The sequence below is a fragment of the Dipteris shenzhenensis genome, chromosome 6 (assembly GCF_047967505.1).
Source record: "Dipteris shenzhenensis isolate YYH24624 ecotype China chromosome 6, Dip_SZ_1.0, whole genome shotgun sequence".
Classification (NCBI taxonomy): domain Eukaryota; kingdom Viridiplantae; phylum Streptophyta; class Polypodiopsida; order Gleicheniales; family Dipteridaceae; genus Dipteris; species Dipteris shenzhenensis.
This window is the reverse complement of record NC_141601.1, coordinates 27,032,370-27,058,290: the sequence shown is the minus strand read 5'-3', so window position 1 is coordinate 27,058,290 and position 25,921 is coordinate 27,032,370. Positions and strand designations below refer to the sequence as shown.

At 46.5% G+C, this 25,921-nt stretch overlaps 1 protein-coding gene across 4 annotated transcripts in view; it reads right to left on the bottom strand.

Moving 5' to 3' along the window:
- LOC147900989 (DNA binding protein) overlaps positions 1-25,921 on the bottom strand; it is a 118,999-nt gene that overhangs the window by 34,967 nt on the left and 58,111 nt on the right. For 3 of the 4 annotated variants that reach the window (XM_087376158.1, XM_087376160.1, XM_087376161.1), the window contains exons 5-10: positions 12,737-12,849; positions 12,255-12,567; positions 11,919-12,115; positions 10,305-11,345; positions 10,095-10,180; positions 9,645-9,860 (exon numbers count right to left, since the gene is read on the bottom strand). In XM_087376158.1, coding sequence (XP_087232284.1) covers positions 9,645-9,860; positions 10,095-10,180; positions 10,305-11,345; positions 11,919-12,115; positions 12,255-12,567; positions 12,737-12,849 — 1,966 coding nt within the window. The remainder of the gene's footprint in view (positions 1-9,644; positions 9,861-10,094; positions 10,181-10,304; positions 11,346-11,918; positions 12,116-12,254; positions 12,568-12,736; positions 12,850-25,921) is intronic. The other variant, XM_087376159.1, reaches the window with a different exon arrangement.

Below are 25,921 nucleotides of genomic sequence, written 5' to 3'. Positions count from 1 at the left end.
CCAAATCTAAGTGTCAGTGAGTGGTGAGTGAGGGGGACCGTCCCTCAAGAAATCTACGCCAAGAGTCCTTAGAGTTGTTAATAAACAAAATGTTTAGTAGTTCCGACGAGCGAAATCTAGTTTCTTCCTACATACCAACCGATGATACTAGTGTAGTGTCTCTGGTTCATTCGAAAGACTATTTTTAGTTGTGAGTCTGAGATGATGACGTAAAGCCTTACACTCATCATCGTACCAACTATTGCAAGGTACGGCCTAGGGTGGTAGTGGGCGGGTGGAGCGAGTAGTGTGAGGGAAAGCATGAAGGGCAGCTTCATGTAGTGAGCAGGTGATCAAGGCAGCTCGGTCCTCTAAAAGGGGTATGAAGTTAATATAAGTGAGAAGTATGTGCAAACGGCTTGAGTAAATAGGAGAGTGATCGCGGTCAAAGCATATATCATGATAGGCGAAGTAAGAACTCGGTGGGGTGGAGGGAACGGTGCGACGGGGGCTGGAAATGCTAAAGAATAGGTAGGTATGATCAACCCCTTGAGGAAGAGGTGCTATAGTGAAATCAATGATGCAAGATGTGAAGGCAAGGGATCCCATGGTATAATCAACAACACTAGAACCTCCCCCATGTGGAAAGCATGTGAGAACACTTAAGGCGAGCCATCTGTCAAGACCATTATAAATAATGAGATCATGTATCCTGCCAAGGTTTAATATGACCTACCCATAAGATGTGACCGGACCTCGTTTGTCAACCAAAACCCGTAGTATACCTGCATCCTCAAGGTCAATATCTAGCAGTAGAATGGAATCATCTCTAAAGTCGAGGAGTGGTACCTGGCGGGTCCCTGTCCTCGCATTGAAGTCCCCAACTAGGAGGACTTCTCTGCGGCTCGAGAAGGCAGCAATGGACTAATAAGGGTCTGCAAATGGAGATGTCTCAACCTCATCTCAAATATCTCTAGCAAAGTGGAATGTCTCAGGAGGGAAGTAGCATACTGCAACAAACAGATCCCGACTATCCCCGTGTCGGCCAAAGGAATTTGGAGTGTGTATCCCTCTGCTCTATTGAAATGGTCCCCAGAAGTGTGGATCTATAAAGAACTGCTACTCCTCCAGATCCTCGTACCCCCCATGTGTCTCTAATCTCATCTTTATAAGCAGACTCCCAAGTATACCCGATGGCAACCGGTAGTGGACGCTCTAGACTTTGATGTGTCTCTGTATAAAAGACTATGTCTCGATCTGTGTAGGATTTCGAGAAGTTCCTTGGTTCTGACCATAAGGTACCATTACAAATCCAAATGGGAAACGTGGTAGTTTTGAAACATTTCTGAAACGCCAGGGAAAGGGCATGGGTAGGCTGAATAAAGTCTATTTCTGCTCACATACAGAAACTAGCAATCATACAAAACATGCACCATATAAGCTAGACATGTGCGCAAGGTGAGCAATTTGATTCTTGGAGGGGATGGAGCAGATGATCCTTGAAGATGCAATTCGTATAATGCATTGATGAATTAGTCGTGACCCATGTAGATCGTCTACTCCGAGTCTTGTGTTACTTCTAAAGCCTTCGCTATGCACCCACCATGATAATGCAAGAGCCTGCCATCATCTCTTGTCAATATTTTCCCTCGATGGCTTTCTTCTCGCGCACTTCTAGATTAGGCGTTTCCAAGTTTCAAAAACGCTGCAATTTTGGAAACGTTAGGAAACGGGGTTTCCTGACTTTTTTGGACATTTCCTGCAACTAAGGTACAGGATAGGGTCTCGAAGATCTGAGTCTCATAGACCCCGTCTCCCTATGTGGGAGAGGAGGTGGATGCTCGATGGAGGCTTGTAAGGAGTCGTCCATCTCGTACTACTGCCCACTTTCCCTCCTTACGTGCCTGATCACACTGCTACAACAAGAAGCGCCTCTCCTCAACCTGTAGTGGAGTGAGGTCCTCATCCATGGAGATCACTGGCTGGTCTCCTGGGGCTTACCTGCATCATAAAGCAAATGAGATCAGCCTAAGCACAAGCCTACTCCGGTATGAGACGTGCCTGTTCTTGGGTGAAGCGGACCTTCTCCTGTGCGAAGTGTGACAACTCATCTCGCGCTCTTGGATACTGTGTACCTCCATCAGCAAGTTCTCCCAAGCCTCTGATGGGTCAGCTTGTCCGTGTCCTAACAAAAACTGAAAGGACTGTGGCATGAAAGTGTGAGGGTGAGGATGGAGGCTAGGTGATGACTGGGTGAGCTGGGTACGATATGGAGATGCTAGTGTCATGGATGAGGCGATCCCAGCAGGGTGTGGGAACATAGGCTGACTGAGAGGCAGAAGGGAGAGAAAGGTCGAGGTGTAATGCAGAGCTGTGTATAACCTCTCCGAAGTAGATGTCATAATTGGTGAGAAAGTTGTAGCGGGAGAGGAAGGGAGACATGGAAGAGATGAGGTCAGTGACAACCCCTCTATCCTAGGGGAGAGTGAAGCAACCGATGTCATGTGTAAGGGTATGTCGCTGGCAATAGCTGTAGCTGAGGATGTAGAGGCTCTGGCTGGAACTGAAGCCGAGGCTGAAGCTGAAGCTGAAGCTGGAGCTAAAACTGAAGCTGAAGATCAGGATGTAGCAGGGGCTGAGGCTGAAACTGAAACTGAAGCGGGGACTGAGGCTGAAACTGAAGCTGAGGCTGAGATGGACCCCGCCTTTGCTTTGCTGTCAACTCCGAGTCCACTTCGGTTGTAACGCGTGTTCACATCCTCAAGTTTCAGTTGTGTTTGTTTCTTGTAACATATTGATAAATCATAAGCTGGATAGGCCCCCGTTCATGATATCTTATAATATATCTCTCAACACAAGTCCCTTGTCTTTGTCCCAAGATAGGCCCACACTAATATTTGACATGCAAAAGGCTGGCTACTTGTCTTGTCAACTTGTGAAGGCTGCCATAGCATCCCAGAAGGGAAATAGTCTGCTGTTTAGGCTCCATTGCTGCAATACTTAACATTTCCACCCCCTTTCATTCTTTCCGTCTTATGCATACTCCTTGGCTTGCAGACACTGGAATACATGCAGTTCACCTAGCTTGAATACAACCGCATTGTGTACTCGCCAGTTCGTTAGTGCAAGTTTAGCAGTGCCGACAACCAGTACAGTAGTGGCCAGCTGCTAGCATAGTGGCTCCGACTACAACTGTACTCAATATTTCCTACCAGTTATAAAATAATAATAACAACTATTAATTTGTCTAGAATAAGAAATAAGAACTGTTAGGACACTAAAACAATGGGCCGCTATTTTGGGCTGAAAGCCTTCATAGGTTGAACGGACTTAAAAACTATCACAATGTACAATTTCCTAGCAGTGATGTGATAGACATTAAGCAAATTTTAGTTCTTTCTCTTGAAGCAATTATATATAAGAAAGGAATGAGCTGATGCACTTCTTCCATCCCTATTTTCAAGATATAAATTTGGAGATACATGCCTTTGTAGAAGCAAATGGCAACAAAATCTAACCTCCAACATGACTAAGAGCATGTAAAAACTCAGGCTTGCCCTTCAACTGAAGAAATCATAGCTGCTAGATCTGAGTGAGATTTGGAAGATCCATCTTTGTATTTTTTTTCTAATCTTGGCCCTTTTCCGATTCAATGAAATTAAAATCAGTGTAAATCAGCTCGCCTAGACCCTTTGCATATCAACAAAGGTAAGTCAAAAAAAGAAACATTGATGTAAGGAGGAGCTTTCTGTCTGAAATGGTATACTGATCTGACTTTGAAATCCTTTGGCAAATGCATGGCCTCTTTGAAAGCTTCAGAATACCCAGACTGCACAGTTTGGAGCTTGGAATATCTAACACAGTAGTGCAAGGCTTACAATTCTTTAGGAGATAGAAAGCGATTTTGGCCAATCACATACATTTATTCATAACTGTTAGGCTTCAATTCGTGTCAAGAAAGAAAGAAAGAAAGAAAGTTTATTGAAGTCTTCGGAAGACCGATGGGTCTATGAGACTATGAAAATCCTGATACAATGAGCTGTAGTAGTGGAGCTACTAAACGAGCATCCATACCAATGCAAAATACAAAAATGCAGAATGGCAGTACTAAGTCCTAAGTACAACATAGTCATGTCGATGGTCGACTATATATCAATCTCAGCATCATCATCATCATCAGCAACAGCAGCAAGATATCAGGATGGATGAGGCAGTGGAGTCATGAAGTCCGCAATAGAGTGTTATCGGCCTGGCACGTCTCCTGGTCGTAGCTCTGCGTCTGACGAGGGCTACTATGACCCCCGTCGGTCAAGCTCCGACTCTAAACAAGGAGGGGATGTCCCGAAGTGTGATCTGTGTGTCAACCCTCTGTCTGAGCTGTCGCGTCACAAGCTCCAAGGCACGGTCATATCGAGGCCTCGTCTCGTGGGGGTCCATGTGATCTGGTTGAAAGAACTCCGTGATAGAGCTCTGAAGGGATCAACCGAGAAAGAAGTCTACTCCTGTCTCCGTGCTCGAAGTATCCTCTCGCGGTCTCGAAGTATCTCATGAATGAAACCTGCAAAACACCGTTGGTCTGGGTAGGAGAGAAAACGGGCCAAAATCCCATAGCTCTCTCTGAAGAGATAGTAGAAACGTCCTCGGATCTCATAGTAAACAGGGCACCTGAAGATGAAATGCTCCTCTGTCTCAACCTCCTGCATGTCACACAGTGTACATATGCGCCTCTCCCTGGGTAGTCACTCTGTTCTCGATGCGAAGTCTGTGTGAAGAGACCCGAAACTGCCCAAGAGAGATCCTCAGCGAGTGGGGTAGGTGAATCTGTGTGTATCCTAGTGGGTCAATGAAACTCTCCGCTGTGATATGTAAGAAGTGATCTCTGTAGAAGCTAAGCTTCACTGGGAGTTCACTCAGTCCCAACCAGGTCCGAAATGTGTGTAGTTGTAGTAGATCCTTACGGATAACCTGGTTGACCTCGTGTGATAGGAGGGGAGAAAACAAAGCATCCATGCTGTACTGGAAGGAAGGTAGTCTATCCATGTGGAGCCCCAGTCGCTCAAACCATCTCTTTGTACGTCCATACCAACACCTCTAGTTCCCTCCTGCTGCAACTGCCATAGAAGAGGATAGAGCTATCCATGGTAGCCTGCTCCCGAGATGTAATCCCCATATTCCCTGACTCAGTACAGATACGTGATGACCTGAAATGCAACATCTAGCTGTACATACCCGCTGGACAAACCAAGGAGTCAAAAAGCAACACCTTGAAGCACTGCCTCTCTAGTCTAGCCAATGAAGCATATCCTCTCCTCAAGTGTGCCTGCATCACCGGTCTCATAGTAAAGCTGGGTCCAAAAAAGATAACCCCAAGATAAGTGTATGATGAAACTATCTCAACAGGTGACTCCTCAAATATGAACTGCTCCTCCTGCATGATGGCTCGAGATGTATTAAAGATCATGACCTTGATTTTACCTAGGTTGACCTTCAAATCATGAGACTCACAAAAGGACTGTAGTGCGTCTAGGTGGCTCTGGAGCCCCTCTGCTCAAGAAGATAAGAGAGCCACGTCATCATCGTAGAGCAATATCTGGATCAACGTGCCCGCAAGAGAGCCACCTACACCCCCCTGTGTCTGCATCATTGTCTCAAGCTCGTCAATGTAGAGGCCACACAAGATAGGCGATAAAGGACACCCTTGTTTTGACCCGATACTACTCATGATCTCGTCCGTCCACCTAGATCCTGCCCGAAACTCTCTCGTAAAGTGCCATGACAACCCAAATGATCTCCTGGTCATAACCTAAATCTTGTAGGCGCCGTATGAGGCAGGCTCTCGGAACCGTGTCAAATGCCTTGCAAAAATCCACAAAGCAACAATAAACCCTTTGCTTCCGTGCCCTCGCCTTCTCAATGATACATCTGAGCGTGAGAATGTGGTCCATGGTTCCATGATCACGCCGAAATCCGGCCTGTCTTGCTGCTCTAAGTCCTCAACACTCTGCAAATCTGCTAACCTCGAAGTCAAGTACTGATGCATAAACCTTGGACATGACGTGTCCAATCATTATGATCATGTAGTTCTCCGGGCTCATGGGATCCCCTGTCTTGTGGATGGGTGAGATAGTGTTAATGGTCCAGGTGCGTGGAAACCCCAAACAAACAGCTTCATTAAAAAGATTTGCTAAGATCGGGGCTAGGAGGTTAATCTCATATGCAATGAACTCAGTGCATAGCCCCTCATGATCCTTCGCTCGGCCATTATGAAGTTTCATTACGACATCCTTTACCCCTCTAGTGAAGAGGATGCAAGATTGGGATGGGGCATGTGTGAGAGATTAGGGACTAGCTGATTTGGAATGTCATAAAGTGTGTGCATAATCAAACCAGATCTGAGTGTCAGTGAGTGGTGGGACGGACTGTCCTTCTAGAAATCTCTGCCAAAAGTCCTTAGAGTTGTTACTAAACAAAATGTTCAGTAGCTCCTCCTCTTTTCAACGAACGAAGTCTTAGCTTTTTTCTTCGTATCAATCTACGGTACTCACGTAGTGCATGTGATGCGCTCAGAATACTGTTTTTGGTTTGGAATCTGGGCTGACGGCATAAAGCCTTACACTCATCATCGTACCAACTATTAGAGGGTACGGTTCCAAGGGATGGTGGGTGGGTGGAGCGGGTGGTGTGGGAGAAAGTGTGAATGGCAGTCTCGTGTAGTGAGCGGGTGAGACAACACGATCCTCTAAAAGAGGTATGAAGTCAATACAAGCGAGAAGTATGTACAGACTGCCAAAGTAAGAAGATGAGTGATCCCAGTCAAAGCGTATATCGTAGTAGGTGGAGTAAGAACTGAGTGGGGTGAAAGGTGCTATGCGAAGGGGAGTGGAAATGCTAAAGAAAATGTATGTATGACCAACCCCTGGAGGGAGAGGTGCTACAATGAAGTCAATGATGCAAGATGTGAACACAAGGGATCCCATGATGTAATCAACAACGTTGGAGCCTCCCCCATGTGGAAAGCACGTGAAACCACCTGAAGCGGGCCATCTGTCAAGACCATTATAGATAATGAGATCACGTATCCTACCGAGGTCTAAGAGGGCATGTCCATAAGATGAGAATGGACCTCGCTTGTCAGCCGAAACACGTAGCATACCTACCTCCTCAAGGTCAATGCCTGGCTGTAGAGTGGAATCATCTCTAAAGTCAAGGAGTGGTATCTAACGAGTCGTTGTTCTCGCGTTGAAGTCTCCTACTAGAAGAACTTCTCCGCGGCTAGAGAAGTCAACGATGGACTGATAAAGAGCAGCAAATGGAGATTTCTCATCATCACCTCGGATATCTCTGGCAAAGTGAGAGGTCTCAGGGGAAAAGTAGCAAACTGCAACAAATAGATCCCGGTTGTCCATGTGCCGAATCCAGATCCAAAGAAATCTAGAATGTGCATCTCTGCTCTACTGAAATGGTCCCCAAAAGTGTGGATCTGAAAACGACTGCAACTCCACCTGAACCCCAAACTCCCCCTGAATCCCTCGTCTCATCTCTATAGACAGACTCCCATGTATATCCGCTGACTACTAGAAGAGGGCGCTCTGGACTCTGATGTGTCTCTATATAAAAGACTATGTGGTGACCTGTATAGGATTCCGAGAAGTTCCATGGCTCTGACCATAAGGTACCATTACAATTCCAAATGTTGCAAGACAAGGTCTCGGATATCTGAGTCTCATAGAACCCACTTTCCTATATAGGGGAGGGAACACGTGTCCTAGGAGGGCCTATAAGAAGTCGTGCCTCTCGCACCACTGCCCACTTTCCCTCCTTTTGAGCCTGATCCCGCTAATGCAGCAAAGTGCGCCTCTCCTCAACCTGTAGAGGTGTGAGGTCCTCATCCATAGAGCTCGTTGGCTGATCTCGAAGGACTGACCTGCATCGCAGAGCTGAAAGTCGTGCCTCGGTGTCATGGAGCCGTATGATCAAGGGTTGCTCTCGGTTGGGATCTCTCTCCACCTACCATGCCCTCTCTATTCTGTGCTCAGCGACGAACACAAAACCTCTGCCATCGATGTGGCCTCAGTGCGTGGGATCTCGCGTACTCTGATGTTGAGAGCCTTACTAGCTCTCTGTTGCTGCTCCACGAGGGTAGCCAAAACGGTTATCCTTGTGGGTTTCCGTTCCAAGCTGAAACTGTGATGACTATGGCATGAAAGTGTGGGATTGAGTCCGAAAATTGGACTGTGACTGGGTGAACTAGGTGAGGAATGAAGATGACAGTGGAATGGATGAGGCAGTCCCAACGAGGTGTTGGAGCGTGGGTTGATTGAGAGGGAGAGGGGAGAGTGAAGCGTAATGCAGAACAGTGTATGACACCTCCGAAGTAGGTGTCATAAGTGGTGCGAGAGCTGTAACAGGAGAGGAAGGGGAGGAAACAACCGGCACCATGGGCATGAGTATGTCACTGATCGTGGATGTAGAAGGAGCTGAGACTGGAACTGAAGCTGAGACTAAAGCGGGGGCTGAAGTCGAAGTAGAGATAGAGATAGAGGGAGCTGAGGCTCGAACTGAAACTGAAACTGTAGCGGAGGCTGAGGTCGAGGTAGAGATAGAGGTTGAAGAAGCTGAAGCTGAGGCAGGTCCTACCTTTGCTTTGCTGTCTACCCCAAGTCCACTTCGGTTGAAACGTGTGTTCACATCCTCCAGTTTCAGTTGTGTCGTTTGCTTTTTTTTGTTGTTGTTGTTGTCGTCTTTCTTGGCTTTGTCCCCCATTTCTCTTGGACTGATTTTTTTTTCTTTTTTGGTACAAGTCTTAGTGTCCGATCGGGAGCGGGAGCACCAGCTCCCCCCCCATGACTGGAGGCACACCAGTGCGAGGGGGTGTAGTCGGAGGTGGTGAGGCGGGGTGGAAGCCTGAGGTGGAGACGCAGCCAGGAGGTGGAGAAGCTAAGGTGGCAAAAAGGGGGGGGGGGGGGGGGGGGGGGGAGGCTGAGGCGATGAAAGGCAGAGGGCCTAGGCCTAGGCAAGGAGCCTAGGTGGAGGGAGGCTGCCAGCAGGAGGGCCAGTGTGCAGCAGCCCAGTGCAGCAGCAGCAAGGGGGGGGAGGCGCAGCGGAAGCAGAAGTGGCAGCAGGAGCGGGAGCGGGAGGAGCAGCGCCAGCGCCAACCGCCCGGGGGGGTAGCACCAGGGGGCGGGGCAGAGCGGGGTGGGCAGAGAGGGGGGGTGGGTAGGTAGGCTGAGCGGAGGGAGGCGGAGCGGAGAGGAAGGGTAGGCTGAGCGTGAGGGTAGGCTGGGCAGAGGGAGGGTAGGCTGAGTGGAGCGGAGAGAGGAGAGGCTGAGCGGGGGGTAGGCTGAGCATAGGGAGAGGAGGCTGAGCGGAGCAGGGAGGTAGGCTGAGCGTAGGGAGGGGAGGCTGAGCTTAGGTAGGCTGAGAGAGAGAGGTGGAGCATAGGGAGGGAGGCAAGCAGACGGAGAGGGGAGGGAGGGAGGCGAGCAGACGGAGATCTGATCGACAAAAGACAACTGACAAATAATCATTTTACATGCATACGTGGACATATCTGGACAAACAAAACAAATTTTTCACAAAAATTAAGCATGCACTCGTTAACATTATCAATTCAAACCAAGATGAAAATAGAAAAACCGAGATAAACTCTTTTGAAGGAGTGCAACCTCCAGTTAGAATCCATGATCCACGCACTGACACAGCCTCTCTCTCCTGCAGCAACCACCAAATATGGCATGGGCAGCAGCAGGCAGTACATGTGTTTACCAGAATTGACCCTGGTACCAGCACAGATTTCATCACCATCATATGAGATAACTCTTATCCCTCCAATATCTCTGTCACCTGGCAGACCTGGTATTTCTGTCCCTTGTTTTGCATCCCTGCAAAATAAGAATCTAAGTCCCAAGCAGGCAGTAAAAGCAATTATAATGGCAATAAGACATGCTTATTAAAATCAATACATGAATATGAATGTTCTGCAAGGATTGTGAAAACACTCAAGGAAGTAAGCAGCTGTGGCCACTAATGCAAAAGCTCATACAAGAAATCCTCTAGCGCATGCATGCGCACAGGCCCCCACATCAATAGATTTGCAGGCTCCATAGACTGCACACCTTGGTTCACCGATGGAGAAGACATCCAGTAGAACAAGTTCCTGGCCATCGGGCGTAAACTGTATCCCACTCTCTTCCAGCAAGAACTGAGAAGAGTATAAGTTACTCAAAAATTGATCTGGATGTAATCGTCCATCGCAGAAATGCAAATGAAAACAACTGTGACATGAATCCATAAAGCAACAAGGTTATGACACAGTAAAGACATACCCCCATATTGACTGCATCAGGAGGAAGATCTAAAACCTCAATGTTAATGGTTCCAATGAGCAAGGGATTGAGCTGCTGTCCTACTAACTCATATACAAAAAGAACCCTCGATCTTGCATTTTGGATACCACAGCATACAAACAAACGAATCCGTTCACCTTGAGCATTCAATTTCATGGTGACAACTGGCAGAGGATGTTGCAAGCAAACTTTAGGCTCAAAGTTATCTGTTGGAAGTGAGTTTTCTTCAGAGTCTTCCACAAGGAGGCCCCTTCTGTCATCATCAGACCTCTCCTGGGAAGATAAAACCAGTGGATGGGACGTTCCTTTTAAACCATTCTCCAGGGTCAGTGACTCTGTTGTTTCATTCATAGCAGGCAACTCAGGAGGACAAATGCCAAAAGCCTCCGTCACTTCGTTATCTTTCTCACCATTTGGCAAGGAATATGCATGAGTATGTACTGAAACAACTGCTTTAATTTTCTTCTTCTTTTCATTAAAAAGTCCAACAGCTTGTGGGAGGAGTAAAGTAATCATAGACTTGGTAAGCTCTTGTCCCAAGGAATCTGACTCGCCCCTCTCTGTGTTGCCTTCACCCACCTGACTGCCTTCCACAGCATTCAACCCATTCTCGCTTGAGTTTGGCTTTACTGTCCTGCAGGTATCTTTGGGAGCAAGCGCAACTTCTCCAACAGCAAATAAGCCGACTGCCTTTTCGTTTCCATCCCTCGTAGGCATTGAAGCGCACTGAGAATCGTATGTATCAGGAACTACTGCATTTTTTAGCTGTTGTCTTTCTGCAGAAAACCCTGTGGCACTGACCTCCTGAGATGGACTTCCATTATTCAAAGCCTTGCAAATGTTTTGTGAGGACAAAATTGCCCCTACCAGACTCTGAGATTCTGTACAATTTTCAGAGTCGGTGCTATTTTTGACACAGATATCCAAGTTATAACTTTGTATCATCAAACTGTTGCCCCTTTCCATGATAGGTTGAGGAGAACTTTTATCAAGAGTGTCCAGAATTCTAGTATATGTCTCCTGCAAACAATATCTACCAACTTTATCACCTGCTTCAATCATGTTTCAGTGGTTATGCATGCACAGAGGTGAGAAAAACGTAATACACAGAACTGCCTCACTATCATGATGATGCCAGAATTTCAGAGAAGCAGAAAGCCATTCGGTGGGAATCTGCATCCTTTTCTTTCCCCTCCCTAGAAGTTTTTGGATAGAGAGCTGTTCAGAAGAATCAGGAACCTTTCCCTAGTACGTTGCATACTTATGCCTTTCTTGAGCTATGAAATGCAGAAGTACCCCAGACCTATCAAACACTCTCCTTGCACTCCAAAAGAAATTTTAGCTCCGATGACTAAGTTGTTGCTTTCACAATCAACCAGCCAATGTGCAATTCAATACAAACTATCTTAGTTGCTTTAGCACAAGTTAGCCATTGGTTAGTCAGCTCACCCCAAATAACACATGCAAGCCCTGAAGCATTGAATAACTCAAAGAAGTTATCAAATATGAGTATGCACTGGTGAAAGATCTGGAATGAGAAAGACAGAGAGTACGTTGTTATGTTTAGGTTGATGGTTCCTACTGAAAATTTACCTGTGTGTGATCTTGATGAGTGTCTAATGGGCATTGAATTGATTTCGTTTTAACCTGTTCCATACTTTCTCTAGCTTCATCAACTTCATGACTGGTAGCAGGGCAGATGTCCTTGGCCTCCTTTTGTTCAGCCATATCTCCTTCACTCACCACTGTGCTGTAGCCCTCCAAGGAATCAGGAACCACTTGCAGCAATCCTGCGTTGTATATATATATTGGTGGAAAGCTCTTTATCAACAATAATGTATTTTGTAGAGAAGATGTGGAATTTAGGAAACAAAAAGGTTTTATGAACTCTACATTCTTATGCTAGGAGATCGTTTGAATCCCATTCACCTGCTACAGTTGTTGAAATGTCTGAGCTGAGGAGTTCTTGTACATGTGCTGTTGCTTTAGCTGCTGAAGACTCAACTCCAGCGTGTGAAACATCTCTGTCAGTGCTGTTAACAGGAGTACATGTAGGATCACTTACATGATTGCAAAGCGTCATCACTTCCACAGTCATTCTCGCTGGCTTTGACAATTTCAGGCATTTCCTGCCTCCAGCACCATTCATTGCCTTTTCCTGGTCGACTGCCAGTGATATTGCCTTTTCCTGATCACCTGCAAGTGATATTTCCTTCTCCTGATCACCTGCCAGAGATTGCTTCTAGTAACAAGAAAATTTTCTTAGAGCAGAAGTTTATTGCAAAGACATCAAGTAGCGGCATTGTCCGATATTGAAATCCTGAGTTGCAGCACGTGAGATGTCCATGCTGAAAATGTAAGTATTTCCTGCAGAGGAACTAAAACCTTTATCACTAGTCAAAATGGGTTACCTTTCGCTTGACTGCAGTTTGAGCAAAGGCACATTTTTCATGACTGCCTGCTGCCTGTGTTTCTTTAGAAAACATGCAAAGCTCAATATCCCTTCGAAATGGCTCTGAAATCCCTGTGACCAGCAGTGGCAAACGTTGATTTAGGATGGGACAAGCACCCCTCAGCTGCACCCTACCTCCTCTACCTGGTTCCCCTCACCACCTCAGTGTTCTGCTCCCCTCCCCAAACACCCAGTGCTGCGAGTCCTCCCCATTAACACCAATGTGCAGCCCCTTGTCCCACCACTCTCCTGTTGCTCACACAGGTCATCGCACCCCCACAACTTAAAAGGTACAAGGATATTTGAAAGAAAACATTTCAAGATACAGATCACAGCTACTCACAACATTGTCCATCATCAAGGAAGGCAATTCTTCAATGACTACAAGATCCTCTCAACATACTTCATCTTGGCCTTTGAAAACTTCAATACACCAAACCAATTCTCTATCACACAAGTAATCTTAAACTGCTCCACCACGCAGTCATCGATCAAATTCAACAAGCTTCTTACCCAGGCCCTGCTCACCCTCCCTCTCAATTCTGCGACCAGCACATCCATTATCAAATCACACCATGTCAACACTAACAGCCTAGGGCAGTTCAGCTTCATTTCACATGCCCTGAAACTACCATTCATAACATACCCCTTGATCTCAACTTTTGATATGGCTTCCCTGCCACCTTCAGAAATTCAAACAATTCAGATTTTGTTCTACAAAAGGGGAGTTCATGACTATGCTAGGTTTGAGCTGTACACCTTTGGTTTAAGGACCAGGTCTCAAGGCTCAGTTTGTGTCCGTCTCTATACTAGCCCTATCCCTATGACTAACAAATCATTCAAAGAAACATCTCTCAACCAACTTGCCTATGACAATGAAAGATACCATGGACTTGCTTTTGCTCGAGCCTCAAGACATTGGAGTTGTGGTGTATTGTTTACCCTCATCCCTAGCAAACTTATTGGACTCCCTTCTTGCAAAGGTGATATGCACATGAGGGCCACCATTAAGCAGTATCACGATTCGTTACACTCTTCCATGGTCATAAGAATTACCTCATGTTTGATTGTGAGGCTTAAGAAGAGATGACTCATTAATCTCCCTCCAAGACCTCAAACAAGCGTATGAAAACATATTAATTCTAACAACCACCCACATGCTTCACCATGAATTCGACCATCATTACGTTTGTCTTTACAAAGATATGTAATATATTCAAAAATGCATGCCCTTAAGAAGCTAATCATTTGAAAAAACAGATGCAAACAAAGTTAAGTTGTGTAAGGAAATTATGCATGAGCATCCTCAAGAAAATCTTAGGGTTGTAAGGAGGATTGCCCTCTCTTGGAAATCAGACAAATGAGTTTGACTTTTAAAGTACTCGGTTCATCTAATTCCTTCAGCATGGAACCAAGGAGGTTTCAAGGACGTGATTCTTAGCACAAGTGCAATTTCACACACTTTCTTAGTGAAATCTATGTAACTTATATTACAAAGAGCAGTTCCAGGAACGGAAACGTGTGATTACAACATCAGAAGATAGCATTGTGAGACAAGTATGCAAGATAATCTATCTGATGAGCACACAAACAATCGCAGAACAATTGCCAACAGTGACATCCGGAAGAAATGATGCTTGGATAAAGTTGGATTGTGATACCATGTGCTCAAACTTGCGACATTTGAAGCATGTACCAGGAAAAAGGCTCCATTTAAGCTTGTAAAAAGCACTTCCCATCACAACATTCATTAACGGCAACATAATATGATTAGGGCGTGAACACATACGGGTCCCATAAGATGCAAAAGCGATTAAAATTTCCATTCTGGCAAGGGGCGTACAACCTTGCCCAATGAGGCTACAATTTTTTGCAACAAAGTTTCCAAGTATTGAGGGAAGCCCACAACTTCAACCCATACAGGGCAACTATGCTTGATCAACAATTGATAACCGCATGTAGGTGACCGTGGCAAGACATACACCATTTGTTGACCACAATATAAAGGAGAGTACTCCAAAGACATTTTTTTATACTTCTCCTCAGCCAGAATAATCTCAAAGACACCCTTGGCTGCTTAGTGCACTTTCTGTGCAAAACAAATTCCCAAAGTCCTTGTCAACCAATCGCTCATCGGCAACAACTGGCATTCAACTTGGGAAAAAAAAAAATCCTGCATTCTTTGCGTATACTCAAAGCGAGTCAACAATCTTCCCCACATCCAATGACATGCCAACAGCTGGGGCAGGCTCCATCCAATCTTTCCTTGTGTCGTCAAACCCTTCATGCATAAGATCAAAGACCAACTGATGTTCATGCAAGGCATGAACAGGGTTATCCATATTCTCAACAAATTTTTGCGTGCTGTCAGGACTTTTCCCTTGTGTAAGTTTTGTCTATGGAGTCTGCAGCCATTCATGGCATACACCACCTGTTACACACACTTGCAACTAAAGCACACTGAACCTGTAAAAGCACAGTAAAGGAAACCAGGACCAAAACATGGATACAAGGGCGCTCCCAATCTACACTACGTCGACAGCGGGATGTTGCTCCACTAGTGCTAGATCTGAAGCCATGTACAGTTGCCCTATCTTCTGCTCAATCCCTCTCCTGTGTGCCTCTCCAAGAGGTCTTAACAGCTTAGGAAGGACCCTCTACTCTCTCTGACAGAAACCTTTCTGCCCCTATTTGGTTTATTCACTGTCACAGCTCTTCACAAATGACTAAGGGCTGTTGAGTCTGCTAGTGCTATTTGCTGCTTCTACCATTGTCTCCACCTTCTCTTGTGCCTGAGAGAACATTTTGAGGGTTGGAAAGATGGAAGGAATCTGCATCTTCTTGACACAAACCTTTCTGCCCCTATGTGGTTTATTCACTGTCTCAGCTTTTCAAAATGACTAAGGGCTGTTGAGTCTGCTAGTGGTATTTGTGCACCCTGCTTCTACCCTTGTCTCCACCTTCTCTTGTGCCAAAGAGTACATCTTGAGGGCTGGAACGATGGAAGTATTGGAACATGAAGTCTAGGTGTGTTTTTATAGTCTAGTGAGTGTTCTAGGTGTGTTTTTATAGTCTAGTGAGTCCTAGACATGCCACATGTCATATTGGGAGTTATCCCATATACACTTTGGCTTTCTAGAGTCTAGTGTCACGCTATATATGTTGTACTTGTCTAGTGTCACATCAAAGTGGTCTACATCAAGCTTTTCTATCATGTGAGTATTTTGGTTATCATTGCTTTGTACTTTCCATTTCCTTTCATTGCTTTCTAGTTCTTCCATTTCTTTCCATTCCATTCCTCCTACCATGTGCCTTCATGTGATATTAGAGTCATGCTCTAAGCCCTATCTCTCCTTCCCCTTCCAAGAGGTTGAGGTGAGGGAGGCCAATGAAGTTACTCTCCCTCCTCCTTGAAAAGCTGCCTCTTCTCTTCTCCTCCTTCTGAGCCTCATCATGAAGATCGAATGCTGACTTGGAGGGGCTGTCTGAGAGGTTCATGGGCTGCTCATCACCATTGATGACTGCTTGAAGATCTATCAGAAAGCTGATTCTTGCTCGTGATCTCCTGGTGCTGTTTATAAGACCTGAGAGCGGTGCGACCTTCATATTCGACTCTGGAGGCAGAATTTCGACTTGAAGTCTTCAACATAGTTGTAGAGGACTTTGAACTCTATATTTTTGCCTTTTACATTGAGTTAATCCGAGTTTTCAGTCAAAAGTTATGGCTTCTTCAAGTTCTGACGAAATTTGAGTTAGTGACGGAATTCTTGCTGCTTGTTGCTATTATAAGTGACGTATCTTTTGAAGAAGTTCTATTCCAGTTCTCAGATGTTGCTGCAGCCCCATTTGATATAGAGTGACACTCATGTATCATCAATCTCTTTGCATTGCTGGAATCCTTCTCTACCCACTGCCTTTTCTCTGCCCGCCATCTGCCTCAAATTCCGCCACCATTCTCTACCCCAACCTGCTCCCCGACAACTGAAGCTGCTACTCCAAGGCCCGAGGTATTCCACTATGAGTTTGAACTCTTCACTTGCTGGTGGTCTTGCATTGTTTCAGCTATGGAATCTTCCAAATGAAGTGTTACCATTGAGAAATTCTCTAGGAAGAACTTTCCAACATGGCAAGCCAAAATGTAGCTTCTACTTATGAGAGAGAATCTATGGCTGATTGTGAATGGGAAATCAAGGGAGCCCGATATGATGAAGAGAAGATTCTCCAATGGCAAGCACAAAATGACAGGCTTTTATTGGTTTGGCTCTTGCTGATACTGTCATTCATCACCTTGATTTTGAGCTCACTGGCCATGAGTTGTGGAGCAAGTTAGAGCACTTGTTTGGCAACCAACTCATCAATTCCAAGGTATTTCTTCGCCGAGAGTTCTTCAGGCTCACCATGAAGCATGAAGACACTCTTCAACAGCATCTGAATCACATGGAGTCCCTCATCACACAACTTACTGCTGATGATCAAGTTGTTGTCCTCCTCTCAAGCATTGAAGATATTCCAAAGCACCAGGAGATCATTCCAGCAAAAAAAGGGTAGCAAAGATGGCCTTCCATGGCATGGGGCCATGCTACTTGACCATGAACAAAGGTATACCAATACTCCTGACTCTACTGCACTTTTTTCAAAGAGTAAACGTAAATTCAAACCTCTCAAGTGCACATACTGTGGGAAGCTTGGTCACACCGAGAATCATTGATTCAAGAAACTTACCAAGCAACAAATCAAAGACCATGCTAATTTGGCTGCGGCCGTCCATAGTGAAGCAGAGAAAGCAAATGAAGACCCGCCATCACCGACACATGCTCTCGCAGCTCACATCCGAGATCTCTCTCTCCATCCAGAGATCTATGAGCCTGATGAACGTGACTTTGCATTTTAAGTTTTACATGAGCTTGATGTACTTCGGTACTCTACCCTGGGTAGTCCCCCAAAAACTGACATAATAATCTCCTTGAGTCATTGACAATAAGGGTTCTGAGCCTTGGATCATCCTCCTCAAATGATGTTTATTTCCTTTATAAGTTTTGTGTGGCTTCCTACCATGTCCTGTTATGAAGCCAGGAGGAGATGTTCGTGGGAGCCTTTCTATTGGCTTTGATGGGTCTCTTATCAGACCTAGCCGAGTTCCAAGATGTTGGTGCATTCCCTAGATCAATGTGTTGGTCACGTAGCCATGCTTCATTTGCCATGGGGGGATGTTGGAACATGAAGTCAAAGTGAGTGTTCTAGGTGTTCTAGGTGTGTCTTTATAGTCTAGTAAGTCCTAGACATGCCACGTATCATATTGGGAGTTATCCCATATACACTTTGGCTTTCTAGAGTGTAGTGTCACGTCAGAGTGGTCTACATCAAGCTTTTCTATCATGTGACTATTTTGATTATCATTGCTTTTTACTTTCCATTCCTTTCATTGCTTTCTAGTTCTTCCATTTCTTTCCATTCCATTCCTCCTACCATGTGCCTTCAGGAAGGAGTCTGCATCTTACTGTTGCACCTGTGTCTCCCTTCTCTAGTGCTTGGCTGAGCACTTCTGAAGGCTGGACTGCAGCCTGCAAATAGGCTTCCTGGATTACTCTTGTGCCCCTAATGGGGGCCTTTTAGAGGGCTGATTGCCCTTGGCTCTGTGGACTGACAGACATGAACGGGTCGACTAGCCCCTTTGCTGACGTGTATAAGGGCCTATACCAAGGCCATTTTGGTTGGATTTTGTACCAGCCCTGCTGCCAACACTGTGGGCATTATGCCTGCCTGTACGCAGGACTGTGCAGCCCCACATGCTCCTTTATTTGGGCCAGTTGTGGGCTGCAACCCTGCCCCATCACAATGCCCATGTGTGGCCCAAAGGACGATGAGCACCAGATCTGCCTAAGGGGTGGGTCATCACAAACACCAAGGAGAATAAATGTGAGCTGCAACAGGTGGCAGCCTGTGTGCTGCATGCATAGTTAGGAGAAATGGAAATGGAAACGGGAACCGAAAACAGAAATGTTTCGGGGATTTTGGAAGGGCCGAAACAGGAAATGCCACATCAGCAAGGGGGTTTTGAGATTACATTCAGCACACACACATTTAGAAATTAGAATGCTACAGCCCACAACCTCCTTGTAGCTTAAACATAGTGCATAGTACAAATGAAATGATTGAATATTCAGTAGATCAATGAAAAAGGCTGAAGCCTAAAACAAGTTACAAAATGCCAAAAGGCAATATAATATATATCATATATATCTGATGTCAAGACTCAAAATTTCAAAACCTAGCCCCTAAGCCTTAACGCTAGATCAATGATCAGATATCTCGCTCATCCATGGGATCCTCAATGCTCATCCTCAAGGCTCAAGCTCAAGCGTCAAGCTCAACCACCTCCTCCTCCTCTGCCTTGGCCTCCTCCTTATCATCATCAATAAGGGTGTAATCTGGCTTATGAAAACCAATGTATTTGTCACGTGTATACTCCTGTCCCAACTTGTTAAGCAAACGCAAGTTTGCATTAATAAAGACAAGATCATTGGCCCTTTGTGCTTCAAGACGGCTCCTCTCCTTTCCACAAGCGCTCACAAGAAGATGAGCTACAATCCAGGCTAAGAATCCGAATGGCAAGTAATTGCAGCTCACAAGAATCCACTCCATAATCCTCCCACCATGTAACAGCCCCAACTCAAAATTTGTTTTGCAAAGCTCATGTATGCATAGTGTGTAAATTGCACATAGAAGCTAGAAGTTAGTACTATATGTAATGTATTGTGTACTACTAAAACCTGAAATGAGTTAAGATTACCTATCATGCTGTGCATCTTGCCATCCAAACATGCCCTCCTTATAGCGATAATTGGCGAGTTGGTCCTTCATTGTCCACCAAGTATCCAGACTTGGCACCATCTTTTGAAGAGTGACACTCCAATCACGGACCCCACCTCTACATCACTCTGTTGTGCTCTTCCCTTGTGTTGAAACTCCGGGTCCAACACAAACACAGCCACATGAATGGGAGAGTAATATTGGTTCCTCCTACTCATAATAACGAACTCTTCAAACTCTCCCAACCTTTGGGGAGTTTTAATTTTTTCTCAAACTCTCCAACATTTTCAATCATGCAATCCATCCCCTCTTATACCTTGCCAATAAAAAGACATATCTCCACCGACCTTTTTCACAATCAGCTTACGCAAACCAACAAGGTGTGATACATCATCCCAAAAATCATCACTGACTATACACAAGCTAGCAATATATCCCAAGGGCCTGCTTAGAACTAGGCCATGCATCCCCTCTGGGCCTGCCACAACTTGTTTAAGTGCAGGTCTCATTTCAAGGAGTCTTCGAAGCATCAAAAAATTGTATGGTCCTTAGCTCTCCCAGTCTTCAAACGATGAACTGCTGCTCGGACACTACTGGATGAGAATAAGGCAGAGGAGGTGGGTCTAGGCACATGGGATAAGTCGATCTGTGGCTGGTCTGAAATATCATATAAAGTGGAAGTATAGGCAAGCCAAACATGCGGGTCTGTAAGAGGAGTTTGAGATTTCAAGCGAAGGAATTTCTTCCAGAATTCCTTGGAATCACAGCTGAAAAGTAAACTTCTCAGCTCCTCCTCATTCCGGGCTAGAAATTGGTGCTTTTTGCGTCGCACCAAACGCTTGTAACTCTTCTTGGTCTCAATGAGGAGGGGAGACTTCTCCTGTGTCTCAAGGCAAAGCTTCCTGCGGAGTTCTTTACACTCCTCATCATACCATCCATTACAAGGCACAAGACCGACTGGTGGAGGACCGGATGTGTGGCAAGTGACGGGGAAGGACTTGTGGGCTGCCGAGATGATGGAGGTATGTACAAGGTCCCACCGATCCTGTGTGGAGGGTAGGGCATCGAGAAGATGCGGACGGAGAAGACTACTCAGGTGCTGGCTATAAATATCATCGAACTGGTGGTCAAAATGAACCTCATAGTATGGCTGACGCTCATGATGTCTAGAAGGGGGGGCATGAGGAATCTGGGTAAGAATAAAGTGCAGACGTGCATGATCGACTGAAGGCATAAGAGGGTCGACTGTGAGGTTATGTACAAAAGGGATTAAAGTCGGGGGACCCAAGACGTAATCAATGACGCTCGTACCACCACCCGCGAAGGGAAAACATGTGGCTGTGGATGAATGCGGCCACTGTCGAAGTCCATTATAAATGACCATGCCATGCGATGAGAGAAGCTCCAATAGGCGATGTCCCTGATCTATCACCTCTACCCCTCTATCTGAAGATAAGCGTGGAAAACTCTTATCTGGGGCAGCTGGAACTAAGACTAGATCCTCAGCAAAGTCCAAAATCTCTGCCTGTCTGCCTGATGTCCTCGCGTTGAAGTCTCCTAAAAGGATGACCTCTCCGCGGCGTGAGTACTCCAATACATCGGCTGACAAATCCTCAAAAGGTGACTGTCCTGGTCCATCTGGGCATAACGAGATTGTCTCGGGGGAAAGTAGCATACTGCAATAAACAAGTCTCTCAGGGGGGGTCTCCTGATCCGTACCCAAAGATATCTAGTCCGATGGTCTCTCCTCACGACTGTGAGTATCGATCTGAGATGCTCTCTATAAAGAACTGCCACACCGCCAGATCCTCTGACTTCTCTTGATCGTCTAGTCTGCTGTCGAAAGACAGACTCCCACGCATACCCTATCACCTGCGGCAAGCCTCTCTCTGGGCTCTCATGGGTCTCTGTAAAGAAGACGATGTCCTGATCAAAAAAGGCCTCTCGTAGGTTGCCAAGCTGAGCTGTGAGGGAACCATTACAGTTCCAAACTGCGAAACTCAAGCTATCTGGCAGGCTACGTGTCCCATAGGCCTCTTGTCGTCAACTGTGGGCTCCAGCCGGTCTAGATTGCATAGCTCCTATCAAAAGTCTGCCCTCTCTGATCACGGCCCACTTGCCCTCACGACGGGCAACATCCCTCTGTGCAATGAGACGTCTATGCTCCTCCCACTGAAGAGCTGTAAGGTCCTCATCCATGTGAATCTGTGGATGGTCCCTCAATCTGAATCTCCTCCGTAATACTGCGAGACGGGCCTCAGCATCTCTGAATCTGATGATAAGTGGCTGGTGCCGTGCTGGATCCCAGCCCACTCGATATGCAGCTACTATGCCATGATCCTGAACTCTGAGTGTCCCAGATATGAAATCTGTCGCCTGATCCATGGCTGATCTCGTATCTGATCGCTCAACTCCGCGGATGCGGATGTTGAGGGTCTTCTGAGCTCGTCGCTGACTCTCGGCAATAGTCTCAGAGACTGTGATCTGCTGGGCCTGTGGGGCTCTACGCAGAACGTCCACCCACTCTGAGGTCTTCTGTACCTTTGTCTGCAGTGTGGCCAGCCTCTCCTCAACTGTTGCACTAGCTGGAGGAGCTACATGCAGCTGCTGGAGGCGATCATCGCATGCTACAACATGCTCCTGAATGCGTGCCTCCAACTGCACTATGCGCTCAGCATGTGTCCGTAACTGGATGTTCCAATCAATATCTCTGGTATGAAGCTGGCGAATATGGGAGTCCTGATCAGATCTATGACTCTCAACTGTCGATAGCTGAGCAGTCAGTGTGTCTATCTGTGCTGTGAGACACTGAATCGCAGCGCCCTGAAGTCTGCAAGTCTCCATGCACTGCATAACTAAATCTCTCAAGCGCAGATTATCTGCCAGGATTGCTTCCGCTGTGGAGGGTAAAGGGGAGAGGGGGTACAAGGATGAGGGGGTAAGAGGGTAAGAAGGTGAGTAAAGGAGGGGTGCAGAAAATGGAGGTCCTGAAGAGAGAGATCCGGTAGGAGGAAGTAGGGAGTCAGGGACTGAAGAAGAGCCTACACTAGGGGAGGAAGGGGCTGAAAGGGAGGGTAGGTGGGAAGAGGTGGGAAGAAGCTGGGTAGGGAGACTAGGGGAGGGGAAGAAGAGGAGGGAAGAGGCTGGGTAGGGAATAGGGAAGGGGAGGAAGAGGAAGGAAGAGGATGGGTAGGGACTAGGGGAGGGGAGGAAGGAGGTGAAGCTGAAGGAGGGGGAGGAGGAGGATTGAGTAGAGGAGGTGGGTAGGAAAGGGTTGGGATTGAGGCAAGGGAGGTAACCGGGAGTGATGGGGGAGATGGAAGTAAAGGAGATGGGGTAGGAGCCACAGGAGGATTGAGTAAAGGAGGTGGGTAGGAAAGGGTTGGGGTAGAGGCAAGGGAGGTCGTTGGAGGTGGTAGGGAAGGAGATGTTAAGGGTAAAGAAGAACTTGCCTCTTCAGCTCTTGTACTGCTGCCTATATCTTTCTCTACTTTTGCTCCTTGGAGGGCCATGGTGGAGCTCCTTGTTTGTGGCATCTCCTTAGTCCACAATGTCCAGCACTCGGGTTAATACTGCCACTGTCTTCACACATTCCCTGAGCGTCCCTGAGCGTCCATCTGTTTTCTCCTTTTTATGTGCAAAGGCATGCATTCTTTCAACTCAGCAATTCTGTGATTTTCTCTGATTTTTTTGTGTTGTTTTCTGACAGTTACACTGCCTGGTTACACTAACCAGACTGATTGGTTCTAAGGTGACAATCTAGTTAGCCTGTAACTGGCCTACTAGCTAGAGTTAGTTGACCAAGGTTAGTCTAACCACTGGTTTGCCTAGCCATGGCAGCAGCTGGGTGACGGGCTCGTGACCACCGACGTAACGTGGGTCTCCAAGGACTGAAGGTCGGCCTTCAGCCCGCTATGGGTCGAGTCTGGCGCTACTAACTGCGATGGAGCAGCGGATGAGGTGGAACGCTGATGAAGCGGATGAAGCGGAGAGGCTACACTGATGAAGCAACGGATGAAGCGGAGAGGGCAGCGTAGGTGAGCGAAGAGGCTAGCGTAGATGAGCAAGAGAGCACCGATGACCGACGCTGAGCGGCGGACGTAAGATGGGCAACAGAGCAACGATGAGCGACGCTGAGCAACTATCGTGCAACGAGGAGCTCAGACGCATGAGGTCAGACGAGTGAGACGGGTCAGACGGGTGAGAGAGAGAGAGAGAGAGAGAGAGAGAGAGAGAGAGAGAGAGAGAGAGGGGTAGATAAATCTACATGTATCCTGATGTGGTCAATGAAACCCTCCGCTGTAATAGATCCTCGCGGATAACCTCGTTGACATCGTGTGATAGGAGGGGAGAAAACGGATCATCCATGTTATACTGAAAGAGAGGTAGTCTATCCATGTGGAGCCCCAGTCACTCAAACCCTCTCTCTGTGCGCGCATACCAACATGAGAATCTATAGCCGCTCCACACGGACCCACTCTGTATCCGACAAATCTAACCCCCAACATGGGCTGCTGTATATCCCCGCTGAACAGACAAAGGATTCAAAAAGCAACCCCTAATCCGTGGATCCTGAAAGTGCGAGCGGAAGCACTGGGAAGCACTACCTCTCTACTCTGGCCAATGAAGCATACCCTCTACTCAAGCGTGCCTACATCGTGGCTCTCATAGTGAAGATGGGTCCAGAAAAGACAAGCCCAAGATAAGTGTACGATGAAACTATCTCAACAGATGACCCATCAAATGTGAATTACTCCTGGCACATGACGGCTCGAGATGTATTGAACATCATAACCTTGGTTTTACCCAGGTTGACCTTCAAATCATGAGACTCACAAAAGATTTGTAGTCGTCTAGGTGTCTCTGGAGCCCTTCTACTAAGGAACACAAGAGACGCACGTCATCTGCGTAAAGCAATGTCCGGATCAGCGTGCCCGCAAGAGAGTAACCTAGCCCCCCTATGTATGCATCATTGTCTCAAGCTCGTCAATGTAGAGGCCAAACAAGGTAGGTGATAATAGACACCCTTGTTTGACCCCGATAGTGCTCATGATCTCGTCTGTCCGCCCAGATCTTGCCCGAAACTCTCTCGTAAAGTGCCATGATAGCCCAAATGATCTCATGGTCATAACCCAAATCCTGTAGGCGCCGTATGAGGCAAGCTCTCGAAACCGTGTCAAATGCCTTGCAGAAATCCACAAAGCAACAATAAACCCTCTGCTTCCGTGCCCTCACCTCCTCGATGATACATCTAAGCGTGAGAATGTGGTCCATGGTTCCATGATCACGTCAAAATATGGCATGTCTTGCTGCTTCAAGTCCTCGATACTCTGCAAATCTGCTAACCTCGAAGTCAAGTACTGATGCATAAACCTTGGGCATGACGTGTCCAATCATTATGATCATGTAGTTCTCCGAGCTCATGGGATCCCTGCCTTGTAAATGGGTGAGATAGTGTTAATGGTCCAAGTGCGTGGAAACCCCCGACTTACTAAGATAGGGACTAGGAGGTTAATCTCATATGCAATGAACTCAATGCATAGCCCCTCATGATCCTTCACTCAGCCATTATGAAGTTTCATTACGGCATCCTTTACCCCTCCTCTAGTGAAGAGGGCGCAAGATTGGGATGGGGCATATGTGAGAGATTAGGGACTGGCTGATTTGGAATGTCATAAAGTGTGTGTTCATAATCAAACCAGATCTGAGTGTCAGTGAGTAGTGGGGCGGACTGTCCTTCTAGAAATCTCTGCCAGAAGTCCTTAGAGTTGTTACTAAACAAAATGTTCAAAAGCTCCTCCTCTTTCCGATGAACGAAGTCTAGTTTTTTCCTTTGTACCAGTCTACGGTACTCACATAGCGTATGTGATGCGCTCAGAATATTGTTTTTGGTTTGGAATCTGCGTTAACGACGTAAAGTCTTACACTCATCATCGTACTAACTATTACAAGGTACGATCCAAAGGGGTGGTGGGTAGGTAGAGCAAGTGGTGTGAGGGAAAGTGTGAATGGCAACCTCGTGTAGTGAGCGGGTGACAAGGGCAGCACGATCCTCTAAAAGGAGTATGAAGTCAATATAAGCAAGAAGTATGTACAAACTGCCAAAGTAAGAAGGTGAGTGATCTTGGTCAAAGCGTATATCGTGGTAGGTGGAGTAAGAACTGAGTGGGCTGAAAGGTGCTATGCGAAGGGGAGAGAAGATGCTAAAGAAAAGGTATGTATGATCAGCCCCTGGAGGGAGAGGTGCTACAATGAAGTCAGTGATGTGAGATGTGCAGGCAAGGGATCCCATGATGTAATCAACAACGATGAAGCCTCCCCCATGTGGAAAGCA